The sequence below is a fragment of the Castanea sativa genome, chromosome 12 (assembly GCF_040712315.1).
Source record: "Castanea sativa cultivar Marrone di Chiusa Pesio chromosome 12, ASM4071231v1".
Classification (NCBI taxonomy): domain Eukaryota; kingdom Viridiplantae; phylum Streptophyta; class Magnoliopsida; order Fagales; family Fagaceae; genus Castanea; species Castanea sativa.
The window spans coordinates 20,573,248-20,587,998 of NC_134024.1; the positions used below are offsets into that span (position 1 = coordinate 20,573,248).

General features: G+C 33.1%; 2 protein-coding genes across 3 annotated transcripts; one reads left to right on the forward strand and one right to left on the reverse strand.

Moving 5' to 3' along the window:
* Positions 1–233: 233 nt before the first annotated feature.
* Positions 234–3,464, forward strand: LOC142619922 (uncharacterized). The gene is made up of 2 exons (XM_075793302.1): positions 234–3,054; positions 3,132–3,464. The coding sequence occupies exons 1-2, from the start codon at positions 288–290 to the stop codon at positions 3,437–3,439; spliced, it is 3,075 nt and encodes a 1,024-aa protein (XP_075649417.1). The 5' UTR covers positions 234–287; the 3' UTR covers positions 3,440–3,464.
* A 288-nt stretch (positions 3,465–3,752) lies between these two features.
* Positions 3,753–8,361, reverse strand: LOC142619923 (cinnamoyl-CoA reductase-like SNL6). Of its 2 annotated transcripts, XR_012841615.1 has the most exons (6): positions 8,132–8,342; positions 7,472–7,629; positions 6,331–6,522; positions 4,601–4,941; positions 3,949–4,111; positions 3,753–3,846 (listed from the first exon to the last, which is right to left on the reverse strand). XR_012841615.1 is itself a non-coding variant. In XM_075793303.1 (5 exons), the coding sequence occupies exons 1-5, from the start codon at positions 8,262–8,264 to the stop codon at positions 4,033–4,035; spliced, it is 903 nt and encodes a 300-aa protein (XP_075649418.1). In that variant the 5' UTR covers positions 8,265–8,361; the 3' UTR covers positions 3,753–4,032. The 2 variants fall into 2 exon arrangements, 1 of the variants encoding a protein (XP_075649418.1); XM_075793303.1 differs by having other exon boundaries at positions 3,753–4,111; positions 8,132–8,361.
* Between the last annotated feature and the right edge of the window lie 6,390 nt (positions 8,362–14,751).

Sequence of the window (14,751 nt, forward strand, 5' to 3'; positions counted from 1 at the left end):
TTTTTAAACCCATTGTTTTTTTTTCCTTTTTTCTTTTTTCTTTTTTTTGATTGGTTGGCTGTTTTGCTTTTAAAATATGTGTCACCAACTAATCAAATTCAATGATGCTTTTAAGTGTGAAGACTGAAAGAATAGTCATATTCAATGATCCAATTAGTCAATTCCCTTTTTCTCTTTCACATCACCGTGAAAACAGACCAAATCTTAGACTTATAAATGCTGTGGGGAGAGCTCAGACATTTTAGATGGAATTCTGAATCAGTTTGCAACTTGTAAAAGAAAGACCCATGGCATTGACTAGCTTCAAAAAAGTGTTTTCCCTCGTTTCTCTGTTCGCGTTGGTCATGTTACATTCCTCATTCAATGTTGCTTCTGATTCTGTGAAAGGAGAGGTAGAGGCAGAAATAGATGCTCTACTCAAATGGAAAGCCAGTCTTCAAAATGAAACACAGTCACAGCCACCCCTGCCTTCATGGACTCTCCTTCCTAATAATGCAACCAATTCTTCCAACAATCAAAACACCAGCTCAACCCCATGCAGTTGGTTTGGCGTTTCTTGCAACCATGCAGAAAGTGTTACTAGAGTAAACCTGACGAACTCAGGCCTAAAAGGTACACTTCACAAATTTCCATTCTCATCTCTCCCCAGTCTTGCTTATGTTGATCTTAGCATGAATGAGCTCTTTGGTACAGTCCCTTTTGAAATTAGTCACCTCTCCAAACTCGTACATATTAATCTGTCCTTTAATAACTTTTCGGGGGAAATCCCACCACAGATTGGCCTACTGACCCACCTTAAGGTGTTGGACCTTAGTGAAAATCAGTTAAACGGCTCAATTCCCATAGAAGTAGGTAATTTGAGCAACCTGGCTTACTTGTATCTCAATAATAATCAACTGTCTGCCTCCATTCCACCAGAAATTGGAAACCTTACTAATTTACTTATTCTTGAAATAAGTCACAACAATCTAAAAGGTTCCATCCCTCCTAGTATTGGAAAATTTGAAAAGCTAATATGGTTGCACATGTATGAAAATCAGCTCTCTGGCACCATCCCCATAGAAATAGGGAATTTGAAGTCTCTTGTATCTATAGGCCTTTATACAAATTATCTTTCTGGCTCCATACCCAAGTCGTTAGGAACTCTGAGCAACATATCTATCTTATATTTATATGAAAATCAACTTTCTGGCACCATTCCAGAAGAGTTAGGAAACTTGAAGTCCATAATTGAACTTGATCTCAGCATAAATCAATTAAATGGTACCGTTCCAATTTGCTTGGGCAATTTGAGCAACTTAGAATGGTTATCTCTCCGCGATAATCTATTTTCTGGTCCCATTCCTCAACAGATAGGAAATCTAACGAAGTTGGCTGTGCTACAGCTGGATACAAACAACTTCACTGGTTTTTTGCCTCAAAACTTATGCCAAAGTGGTTCTCTTCAAAAAATTTCCGCAAACAACAATCATCTCATAGGTCCGATTCCAAAAACTTTGAGGAATTGCATGAGCTTAGTAAGAATCCGCCTTCAAGACAACCAATTCTTTGGAAATATATCTGACGATTTTGGTGTTTATAGTAACCTTGAGTTCGTAGACCTAAGCTACAATAGATTTTATGGTGAAATCTCACACAATTGGGGTAGGTGTCCACAACTAACTACCCTACGGATTGCTGGGAACAATATTAGTGGTGGCATACCACCTAATATTGGAAACATCACTCAACTCCAGGAACTTGATCTTTCTTATAATGGGTTAGTTGGGAAGCCTCCAAAGGAATTTGGGAAGTTGACTTCTTTGGGGAAGTTAAAGTTGAATGGAAATCAACTTTCTGGCGATATACCTTTGGAGTTTGGATCATTAACAAATCTTGACTATCTAGATCTATCCAATAATAGATTTGGTAAGTCAATCCCTAGAAATATAGGGAACCTTTTGAAACTAAACTATTTGAATATGAGCAACAACAAGTTTAGCCATGACATTCCTGTTCAAATGTGTGTTTTATCCCATTTGTCCAAGCTAGATATAAGTCATAACTCGCTCGAAGGAGAGATACCTTCACAAATTGGCAATCTTCAGAGCTTGGAGATGTTGAATGTCTCCCACAATAACTTATCTGGTGTTATTCCAATTGCTTTTGAAAAAATGCATGGCATTTCTTATGTGGACATATCCTATAATAAGTTGGAGGGTCATCTTCCCAATAGCAAAGCATTTCAAGATGCTTCCATAGAAGCACTACAAGGTAATAAAGGGTTGTGTGGAAATGTTACCGGATTGCAACCATGTATGGCAAGAAGACAAGTTTCAAAGAAGGGGCACAAAATCATTTTCTTAATCATTTTTCCTCTTTTGGGAACACTTTCACTTGTAATGATGTTTCTTGGAATTTTCTTCATTTATCAAAAAAAAAGGAAGCACCCTTGTACAAACCAAGCAAATAACATGCACGATGAAAAGGTGTTTTCGATAGCAACTTTCGATGGAAGAGCAATGTACGAGGAAATCATTGAAGCTACCCATGGTTTTGATGCTATGTTTTGCATTGGAAAGGGAGGACAAGGCACCGTCTATAAAGCAAATCTACCATCAGGAAACATAGTGGCAGTAAAGAAACTCCAATCATTGGGTGATGGTGAGATTGCACAACAAAAAGAGTTCTTCAATGAGATAAGAGCGTTAACAGAAATTCGACATCGAAATATTGTTAAATTTCATGGCTTTTGTTCACATTCACAATACTCATTTTTGATTTATGAGTACCTTGAAAAGGGTAGCTTGGACACAATTTTGAGGAATGATGGAGAAGCTAAAGAATTGGACTGGAATAAAAGGGTGAACATCATCAAAGGTGTGGCTCTTGCTTTGTTTTACATGCACCATGATTGCTCCTTGCCAATTGTTCATAGGGACATATCAAGCAAAAATATTTTGCTGGACTCTCAATACGAGGCTCATATTTCAGACTTTGGCATAGCTAAGCTTCTTAATTCAGACTCATCCAATTGGACGTCACTTGCCGGCACATACGGATATATTGCACCAGGTAATATACCTATTTTAAAATTAATGTAGAACATAGAGTATATGAATACATTGGCATGATATTCTGTTTGTTTGCAGAGCTTGCTCATACAATGAAGATAACTGAGAAATGTGATGTTTATAGCTTTGGAGTTTTGGCTATTGAAGTGATCAAAGGAAGACATCCAGATGAAATGATCCCCATTCTATCTGCTTCAATTGTGGGGCAGAATTTATTGTTGAAAGATTTGTTAGACATACGCCTTCCACCTCCCACACTTCAGGTTGAGAGTCAACTGATGGTCATCACAAAGCAGGCAATTGCATGCTTGCATGCTAATCCTGAATGTAGACCAACTATGCACATGGTTTCTCAACTGTTATCAACTCCAAATCCACTTTCCTAGGGTCACACAGTCTCACCAGGAAAGCAAGGATATAGTGAATTGTTTGGAATGCTATATAATCTATCAAATTTACGCTGCTGTAGGCGATTGCTTGTTCAAGATTATGTAATGCCTCTCGAGTACTACTAGCACTTTCACTGCAAGTATCTACAATGTGATGATATGTTTTATTGCCTTTTTGGTATGCATTAAAAAGATTTCAAATGTAAAATAAAGATTAGGGACGTATTGTAGTGATCTTTGGTTTTAGTCATCTATATTCCAACTGATTTAGTTAAGAAATATTAAAAAGAGAAGAAGAAGAAGAAAGATGTAGTTTCAACATGCTCTGTATATCCCTGTTGCGAAGATCACATATTTGGATGCAAGATCCTTCCAGACCAATGGTAGTAACATTCATATCTTGACTGCAAGATTTCATTAAGGAATTTAAGCAATCCCATACCTAGAACTAACCTTTCACCCTAAAAAAAATATAAATAAATAATAATAAAAAGCTAACTTTTCACCTTTTAGTGACGAAATTAGACCAAAAAAAGAAAGACAAAGAGATGCCATCTGCTTGTTGAAGCTGCAAATCAGTCTTCCTGATGTCAACTTTCAAAATCCACCATCAATTTGTTTAGTTTCTTGTTGCTTATCCTTTGCTGGTACACTCTTGTGTCCTCCAATCTACCCGCAAAAAAAAAAAAAAAAAAGTAATAATAATCAAATAAATATGTTGCTGTAGTCTATACATAGAGTAGAGCTTAAATGGTAAAAAAGATTTAAGGTCGTAGCACATAGCTAGATGCAATACATGAATACAATTAGAGAGGAAGGGAGGATTTAAATGGGAGTCGTATCAATTTCCTTAATTTTATTTAATTATTAATAATATATTTTTCGTCTATTGAATTATCTTTTATCAACTTCATTAGACAGTATGAATTGATGTTCAAGGCTCACAGTCACTAATAATACTAAACTATTTGAGTTATGGAGTAACTTAATTGGTTGACACCTTCTAATATTTTCAAAACATCAGTTTCAAATCCCCAATTAACCGATGTAAATATAGCGTACCAAGGTTATTCATGACACCCTATGATTGCAAAATGTCCCACTAGAAGTTACTTAAGATTTTGAAACAACTTTTGAGATGACCAAAACCATACAAACCTTTCAGGAGAACAGGCTTCAGAGGGTGGCAATAAAATGTGAGCAAGCTTAGTGGCATCTTTGTTGCAACTGATGACATGGTTGAAGCAGAGATATCGGCCATAAGATGAGACATTTTCAAAGATGCAGATGTGAGAGTCCACAATGAAGTTGAGATCCACAGTAACAAATACACCATCTTCGTACATCTCAGCTGCTCCTTTCAAATATGGGTTTTTGATTGTTAGATGAGGAGGAGCCATCAGGAACCCTCCGTTTATGGACACCATGTTCACTCCTCGATCCATGGCTAAGGCCCATGCTGTCTTCTCAGCCAGGGTCTTTGATAAAGCGTGCCACAACTAATCAAATGCAAAATTTTGTCAATTCAATTGCATGTGAAATCTAATTTAAACTGCAATATGTTATTGTTTACATTGTGATTAATAAGTGCTAAAACGTAATTGAAATTGTCGTTGAAGTGATAAATTGTTAATCAAAATGTGACTATAGATCCAATCCAATTTCAAAATGTGTGATAAATTGTTAATCAAAAATTGAAATTCTAAAGCATTCAACCGGTTGCATCTTTATGTCCACCCATAATAAGTCAACCACTCTTTAATAGTTTGTCATGCTGTTAATTATCTTATAGATCCAATCCAACTATAAGGCAACTGCTCTTTAATTGTTTGTCCAATCCTATACAAACTAAATCAGGATTATTATCTTCTTTTTTTAAGTTGTGTTAATATAAAAATATTAAAAATTTAAAAATTTTAATATTACACCTATTATAATTACTTTTTATTATCAGATTAAAACATCAACTAACTTTTTTTTTTTTGTATATACAAGATTTGAACACAAATTCCTTTTTTTTCTTTTTCTTGCTAAACTCACTAATTCTTTATCCAATAAAAAATATTTTACCGGTTCATTAACTAGAACCCATGTAAATTCATAAAGATTGCCCAATCTTATAGTTCCAGCCATAAGGCAACAAATCTTTAATAATTTGTCCAATTCTATACAATCTACACCATTAAAGTCTAGGAAACCTACTCCAAATCCATTTCAAATGAAATTCAGACATACATTTAAATCATCTCTTTCAATGTGAAATTATACTATTACACAAGAAGCAAAATAAATTGATAAAATGGTCATGTTAATAGGTGCCTTTAGGGCAATCATTAATAAACCATTTTAAAAAAGTTTTGACCTCACTTTAATTAGAAATATAAAAAGCCATAAAAAATTTAGAAAAGATGTTAGAGATACAAATTTTTTTACAAAATTTTTTACAAACCGCTAATATTGTGAATGATTATTGGTAAATGAAAAGGTAATATTTTGGTGGGCCCAGATGAAAACCAGTAAGAAATTGGCCACAACAATAATCTGTAAAAATATTATAAAATAATTTATGACTATAGCATTACTCAAAATTTTAATTATTTTTTCTGTTCCTCTAAAATATTTCTTAAAATATTTCATAAACCAATATTTTTATGGCATCTATTAACTCTATCATTGATATTAAAATAAGTTCATTCAAACCACAAACAAACTAAGTATAAAAGTTAGGAAGCAAGCACCCTAGGAAGGTTGGAAAAGTTATAAACTAATTATAATAGTAAACAAAATCTAAATTGGCATATTGAATATATTTATACACACATCATATTACACATGCATTTGAATATTAATTTAAACAATTTTTTGCAGCATGGTTAATGCATTGGTACCTTGAATTTTCTACAAAGATTAATGTCGCTCCAATGCCTCTCATCAATATCAGACGACATCGTATTACGGTCATCTCTCCATATAACGGCGGTAGCAGATGATGTAAAGACAACTTTATCTATAGTGTCTGTTCTTGCACAAGCTTCCAGCACATTGTGAGCTGCCCTGACCTCAACCTCCGCCATAAATTCCTGCACCAAACACGCCCTTATTATTAATTACATGCATGGAGCACCCACAGCTACTTCATCTTGCAGAATCATCCTTTAAATTACATGCCCACCCTAGCTGTCATAGTACTGGACCAATTCGTACATAGTATTGGTTGGGAGTTTTAATGAAATGATGCAAGTTACGTTAATTCTACATCGGATTTAATTTTAGATGTACATATGTTAGGAAGTGGCCCTAAAACTAAAAGACATTATCATTAAGTAAGATATGGTGTCCTTGGGTTTGTTTGTGTTCTTGAATAATTTTGAATTTATAATCATATACAAATTCAAGAGTCTATTTTAGGTCTCAAGGTCTTGGAGAATCCTTTTTTATTTGTAATATTTATTTGAAACTAAGAGACTGTTTAGAATTCGCTTATTTTGCTGAAATTAAAATTTTTTTACTGAAAGTACTATAAATAAATGTAAAAGTGAGCTAAAATAGTACAGTGAAACTCATAAATAGTCTCAAAAAGTACAATAGAGCTCATAAAGAATAGTAAAAACAAATTAAATAGTAAAATAAGTTGGCTTTTTAATTTTTGCTAAACACACTAATTAAGAAGAAAAAAAAGAAGTTGGACAAGGCATCTTTTCTCTCCCTCTCAAGTGGGTAAGGGTGAGGTGCGATTCAAGTTTAAACCATAGTCGTTGAGTATTAAAAGATAACAGTACCATTGGATTATCACTTAAACTCCGAATTGTTTAACTTTATTTTGTTAATTATTAAAATTTATGTTATCTAACACCAAAGAAATCCGAAATTTTCTGGTACAATAGTTATTCCATTCACTATTTTGATATTCTACCCTTTATCTATGGGCTTAAATCTGGGGTCAATTCACCTGAATTTTTACTAAACAAAAAAGAATTTATAATAGATATATGAAAACATGAAGAGTACTATCGGAAGTAGTAGGCATACATCATAAGTGGGCTGATCTGAAGAAGGCTCGAAGGAGTAGAATAAGCCAGAGCATCCCTTCAAGGCATCCATAATGCTATGGTAGTCCAAAGGGTCTGAATGAAAAACCCTCAATTTCTCATTATCATAATGCTCCCCTTCAAAACATTGTAATTCACCTGATTCCCATAAAACATATGGGGCAAAATTATAAGTCTTTGTAAACATAATTAGTAATCGGCTGTGGCATTGTAAACAAAAGTATCACATACAATAAACTCTAAAAATTATAATAGTATAATTGGACAGCAAACCCAATAAGGGCCGGTTGCAGTTGCACTCTTATCAGTTCAACCGTCTGGAAAATGATGTGAATGTGCAAAATAAACTATAATTTCTCCCATGTTATTTGTAACGAAATGGGCAAATTGTTTGTGGATTTTTTAAGATGGTTTTCTAGAAAATACACACAAAACTGTACTCACATCGATCTAACATGTTTCTTAAAGATTGTCAATGGCAACAGTGTGGATGGGTTGCTTCTAGTGATTCAAACAACTATAGTTTCAAACAAAAAAAGTACCTTATTATGCAACAAAGAGCTAGATAAAACAATATTGATTATTTTGAGGAAGGAAATGATTAAGTAAATAATTAAAATGAAGAAAAGCAATAGCAAACCATGGTTTTGGACAGCAGCGTGGACTGTGTAGCCTTTATGCAAGAGCCGCTCCACAAGGGTGGAGCCTAGGCTGCCAGAAGCGTCCATTACACAAACTGTCTTTGAGTTCTGAGTGAAAGAAGCTGGAGCCATGGGAGATAGCTAGATAGATAGCTAATTAAGGCTACTGAGGAAGATGAGGAGGAAGTGTCTTCAATATGAAGAAAACAAATGGGATGAAGTAGTATTTAAAACAGAGAAAATAACATTAAAAATAAATAAATAATAAATAAATAAATAAACTATTGAAGTAATGTACTAGTTAGTTGATGGTTGGGGAAGGTGGAAGTTGAAGAAATGAGAAAGAAGAACGTAAGGACAGAACGATTGGTAGTATTAATATTAATGGGGTTTATGAAAGAGATTGGTTTGAAAGGACTGAAGCTCTTGCAAAGTTGCATTTGCTCACTTTCGTGGGGCTAATAATTAATGGTGAGAGATAGAGAAAGATGGCAATCAGTCAATGACAGTGCATATATATAGCAGGATGGGTATATGCTAGCTAATAATTAATGGTGAGAGATAAGAGAGAGATGGCAATCAGTCAATGACAGTGCATATATATAGCAGGATGGGGATATGCTAGCTAAGCCAATTGATGATGTATAATTAAACAGATAAGGACATAAAGACTACGTTCTAAGGTCAACCTTATGGCCCTTGCAATTAAGGGTGAGTTTGGTTGGGCTTTTTAAAAAAGTGCATAATGAAAAAGTTGAGTTTTGAAAAAGTGCATAATGAAAAAGTGATTTTTCAAAAAGCTGAGTGTTTGGTAAAAGCTGTTAAAAAGTGTTTTTTGAAAAAGCTGAGTGTTGGGCTAAAACTATAAAAGTTGCAGTTTGAGGGACAAATTACCAAAAAGGACAATGTATATATAAGGGAGTTTATTTCATACTTATAATTCAACTACTTCATATACTTACTAAATAATAATAATAATAATAAATTTATGGTGTCTATAAACTTCAACTACTTGCTCAACGGTAGTCCAGTGGTTAAACACAAAAAAGGTCCAGCAATATACGAATTAGACTAGTTCTGATCATGTCTTCCTTCTTTTTTTTGGGTTTAATACACAGTCATGTCATGTAATTTCATATTCCAATAGTAAATCCATACTAGAGACAAACTCAATAATAAAAAATACATCATATCCATCTATAGGAAAATATTAATGCATAAATATTGGTCTTAGCTAAAGATAGTAACTTCATTTCCCTCAAGCTATTTGGTCTTTTTTTTCTTCTATTTGTTAAGGTGTGCAAACTATTGGACAAAATGCATTGTGTTTAGCATTTAACAGACACATGCAGAGTTTCATAAACATTAAAAAAAAAAAAATCAATAAATCATAATATGGTTTCAAACAAAGTTAGATCAAATACACCCAATCAACAAACAAATTTCAAAACCCAATCAACTAAAGAACCAAACGGGTCATCATTAAATCTCCAAACCCTCAAAAACTCAAAAAGGTACAAATAAAGTTAGATCAAATACACCATGTTTCAGATCTTAAAAAAAAAAAAAAAATTTCGGATCACTGTTGGTACCTGGTGGATTTTGGTAGCAGATCAGTCTTGGTTGGTGCCTTTTTGATCAAATGCGTACCTTCAAGATTCCTGTCTCAGATCAGAAAAAAAAAATTAAAACAAAAAAATTACACTTCAGAGAAAACGAAGAAAGCAGAAGAGGAAGAAGAAGAAGAAGTCACAGATGACTTACCACAGGGAGATCGGTAGCAGCACGGAGAATCAAGAGCAGAGAAGAGATGAGAGGAATTATTACACAGCAATTTCAGCGAAGCAGGAAATGAGATGAGAGGGTGATTCGGTAATTTTAGGTCTCAGCTCAACGGATAGCTGAAAACGTTGATGCGCGTTTTCATTATGGACCTTCAGACCACCATTTCTGATTTCAGCGTTTTTGCCTTTGCCTTAAAACGCAACTTTTATCTAAAATTTGCGTTTAGGCTTCACCAAACGCCCAGCCACTGCCAGCTTTATGTAAAAGCTACATTTTGGGTCCTAAAAGCCCAACCAAACGGACACTAATTAATAATAGTCCAAAGTTTTAAGTTAAATCTTTTGTATCTCAGAGTCTTAGATTGTTAGACTAAACCTTATGCTCTCACAAAATTTTATTTGATCTTCTTTTGTTATGGGGTCAGGGGAACAACAACAAAAAATATTTATGTATCATTTTGACAAATCTGATCTTATTTTTAGCCAACTAAAAAATAAGAGAGGATGGAATTTATGGATTTTTTTATATATATATACGCATCAATATTTGGGACTTGCCGAGTAAGGGACACAATCCTTCAAGAGTATTTTTTTTTAATATTATTATTATTATTATTATTATTATTATTATTATTATTATTATTATTATTATTATTATTATTATTATTATTAAAGGCTTTTCAGATAGCAATAAGTACAATATTGATTATGGATATTGTAGGGATAAAAAGCCCAGAAATGTATATTGAGTCATGGGCCTTGTCCAAGGACGCTTAGTAGTCTGAGAACAATGAAACGTTGGTGAAGGGGTAAGAATCAGTGGGCTATGAAAAGATTATGTCTATAAGAATTGGGGAAGGTAGTCCAAAGAGGAATGCCTCATCGGCTAAGTAAAGCAGGGGTTAGAATGTGTGGCCTGCAATTAAGAACAACACTCCGGAGGTCTATTGATAAGAATAAATATCAAGAAAGCATAGGAAAAAGGGAAGCTAAGAAATATCTAAGAGAAAGTTGCTACCACGGCATTGAATGCTCTGCAGTTAACTCTCTGACCGCATTAATGTGGAGGTGATACCAGAACAGTAATATTCAGCCTTATAGCTACTCCTAGAGGCTTCAAGAAGGTGCTAATGAGACAATGATCAAAACTAACAACTTGACCTACACGTGAAGGGTGGAGATAAAAGAAATAGGATAATATAAGAGAGAAAGAAGCCCTTTAGAAGGGATCTATCTAAGAATCAATAGAAAAAACATAGTAGCAACAAGAACAGAAACTGTAATCAAGTCTAACAAAAATATATCCAAGAGTTGTTCTCCTCAGACTTTGCCGAGGAAGGGTTTTTCTGCATAAAGCTTGTTTTTCTTTGCTTCCTTATCAGCTTTAGTCCTTGGTGAGCCTTGTTCAATTCATTAAAGTCTAGTTTTTAGTTCACTCTCTACAAATTCATTGTGTTAGGCTTTTTGAACCTTAATCCTGTTACCTTTTGGGCTTAGGACTCAAATCGCCCCCCTACAAATATTTTTTATTTAATTATTTTTTGTGTAAGCAGCATTTTGGATTAAATTTGCATTTTTAATGATAACAGGTCTTGCATTGACAAATCACAAATGGGTGGATAAGGAATATGCTAGCTATACCAATGAAGTAAAAGCCTATAATAAGATATGTCAAATCTTAGAGTGATGTAAATAGAAAATATCGATTTGTAGGCATCATAAATAATTGACATGTCATAATGGTTCTCCTTAAATATACTCTTAATTAAACTACAGTAATATATATTTGACATTTATAAAGTTTATTTCTTAATATTTGTTTTAATTCAAGTGTGAATGGGTTTTATTAAATTAATTCAATTATTTAATCTTTTTTAATAATAAAAAAATGACACTAAATATGTTAAGTTTTATGTTTTTCCTCTTTAACCAAAAGAAGAAAAAATTATGTTTCTCCCTATAAACATGTAAAAATATATATTGCATTACTAAATGTTATATATGATGAAGCATGTTTAAATTTAACGGTATTACAATTAAGAAAGAATCCTAAAAGTCAATTTAAAAATGTATAGCTTTTCCATTACAAGGTTTTACCACTGCACATCCTTGGTACGATAGTCACTCCACAAGTATAAATGTTTGTGAGGTGTGGGGGTCAAGGGTCGGGATTCAAATCTCCAAGAGGGAGTTTCACACTATACATATACACTTAAATTTTGTTAAAGTAAAAATTCTATCTTGTATAAAAAAAAACTTACAAGGTTTTGAAATTGTATGTATATATAAAAAAAATAATTAATTAATATATCAAGAGTAATGCTAGAGATACAAACTTTTTTACAAAAATTTTTACAAATTGCTAATGTGGTAAGTGATTTTTGGTAAATGAAAAAGTAACGTTCATGATGAATTTATATGAAAACCAATGAAAAGTTTGTCACATTAATAGTTTGTAAAAAAGTTGTAAAATAATTTCTGACTGTAGCATTACTCATATATCAATATTGCATTATCGTAACATCTAGTTATTACCAAATTTTTAGATAAACATGACACAAAATTTAATGCTATCTATATTTTTGACTCAAAAAATTAAGGGTAGATGCCTTATAGGATTTTCCATCACCCACTATGACACAAAATAAAATACAATTGATATTAAATGTATCATAAACTCACATAAATTAAGAAGCCAAAATCTTCTTTAAAAAAAATAAAGAAAGAAGCCAAAAGTGGGGTTTTTTACATATAAAATAAATAAAATAATTTTTTAAATAAATAAATAAAATAATTTTTTTTCATTAGGTTTGGCTCCACTCCCATTAAAAATCCTCTCATTTGCTCCCATTAAAAATCCTCTCATTTGCTCCCATTTTTAGTTAGATGAAAGACATATGGCATATAAAGAATCTAACAATAGGAATCATGCCTTACATCATAAAATAATTTATTTCCCTTTTACCCACAATCTTTTGCAATCTCTTATTAATTCACCAACCCATACCATACACCACCACCATTAGCGACATACGACAAGGAGTCATTAGAAGTGGAACTAATGCCAATAGAGTAATTAGAGTTTAAGAAGCATCATCATCATTGTTGAAATTGTAAATGTCTCTACTTTATTAGATATGTTCTTTTTTTACCCTTATTATATTATCACCCCTCAAAATACTCATCTCTCTTTTATCGCCGCATCTCCAATTTCTCTCTCATCTCATCTCTATGTTATGTTGCTTCATTTGTTTTAGCGGAAAACCTTCTTTGAATTTTTCAATATTTGGTAATATCAAAAAATGTGGGTCAAAGGACAATAAAAAATTGGTCAAAGAAAAACAATCTTATTCTCATGTTGGACTTCACTGGTAAGCGTCCCCCCCCCCCCCCTCTCTCTCTCTCCCTTTGTCTCTATCTCTCTTCTCTTTATAAGCCTCTCACCCCCTCCCACTTTCACTCTCTTAAAGCCCTAAATCTAAATCCTAGCTCTTTGACAATCATAGGAATCTGGCTACTCGAAAATCACAATAAGTTTACTTGCAGTTATTTTGATTTCTTTTGCAAATTTGCTATCATTTTTCTACAAAATTAGTGAATCTAAGGTTTCGAATTTTGTGCGATTTTTTTTTCTTTAATTTTCATTTTGTTTGATCGAAAAGTGAGGGCGTCATTGAATTAGTGGAGTTTGGGTTCTTTATTAGTGTGTTGGATATTTGGGTTCTTTATCTATATTTGAATGAGTTAGAAGTTGTGAAGTGGCTGGTTGGGAATTATCTGTACGTGTTGCAGATTTGGGAATTACTCGTAACCATTTGGTGTATTATTACAGAAATGGTATACATGATTTTGAATTGCACCAAAAAAAAAAATGATACTACTTCTTTGAGTGTACCAAATACCGACAAATGTTTTCCTATATGTTAATAAACACACAAAAATGAGAAAAATTCTCTTCTTTTTTTTTTTTTTTATAAATGACTCATTTTTTAGAAGAGTTTTTGGTCTACTACGTAAGTATTAGAACCACCCCGCTAGGAATAACTAGATACGTTCACCTCTATCTACACACTACACTACTACCTGTGTAAAGAGAGGATGGGACAAGAGAGGATGGGACGAGAGGCCCATGATTCCTTTTTTTTTTCTTTTTTTTTTTGATGAATAGAGGTCCATGGTTCCTATTGCATTTATGGAAGTACATTATATATGTAATGTACTTATTTCAAAATGTGTATCGAATCGAAGCGAAATAAAATCGCCCATATGCAATGATACACTCAACATTGATGAATGACCCGGCCCATTTGTACCGTCCATTTTGTCAACTTCAACCCTATTCTGTTGCTCACTCTCCCTACACGTCCCTTGGTATCAAGCTTCTTGTCTTGCCCCTTGCTTTATTTCTCAAACTTTTTTTTTTTTTTTTAAGAAAATTTTGAATAGAACTGGTTTTTAAAAAAGTAAGGAGCCGTTCGGTAATATTGTTCTAATAATGTTATTTGTATTTTTTAAAAATATGTATGGGTGAAAAAATGTGTGAAAATATGTGTAATGTCGTTTAAACACTAAAAACTGTTGCTCAAAACACCTTACCAAACAGCTCCTAAATTACTAGTTTTTAGGTCATTTTCACACATTTAACATAAAACCTAGTAAAGTAAAAACTAGAAAAATTATAAGGTACTTCAATAAGGACAAAACTTAGGTACAGTACTTTAGGTGCTACTCCCTAAATTCCCCTCTTAGGATTTAGTCATATGGCTACTTAATTAAAAAATACATTTTCATCCCATGAAAAAAAAATCCACATGACAGAATTTTAAAAACAGAAC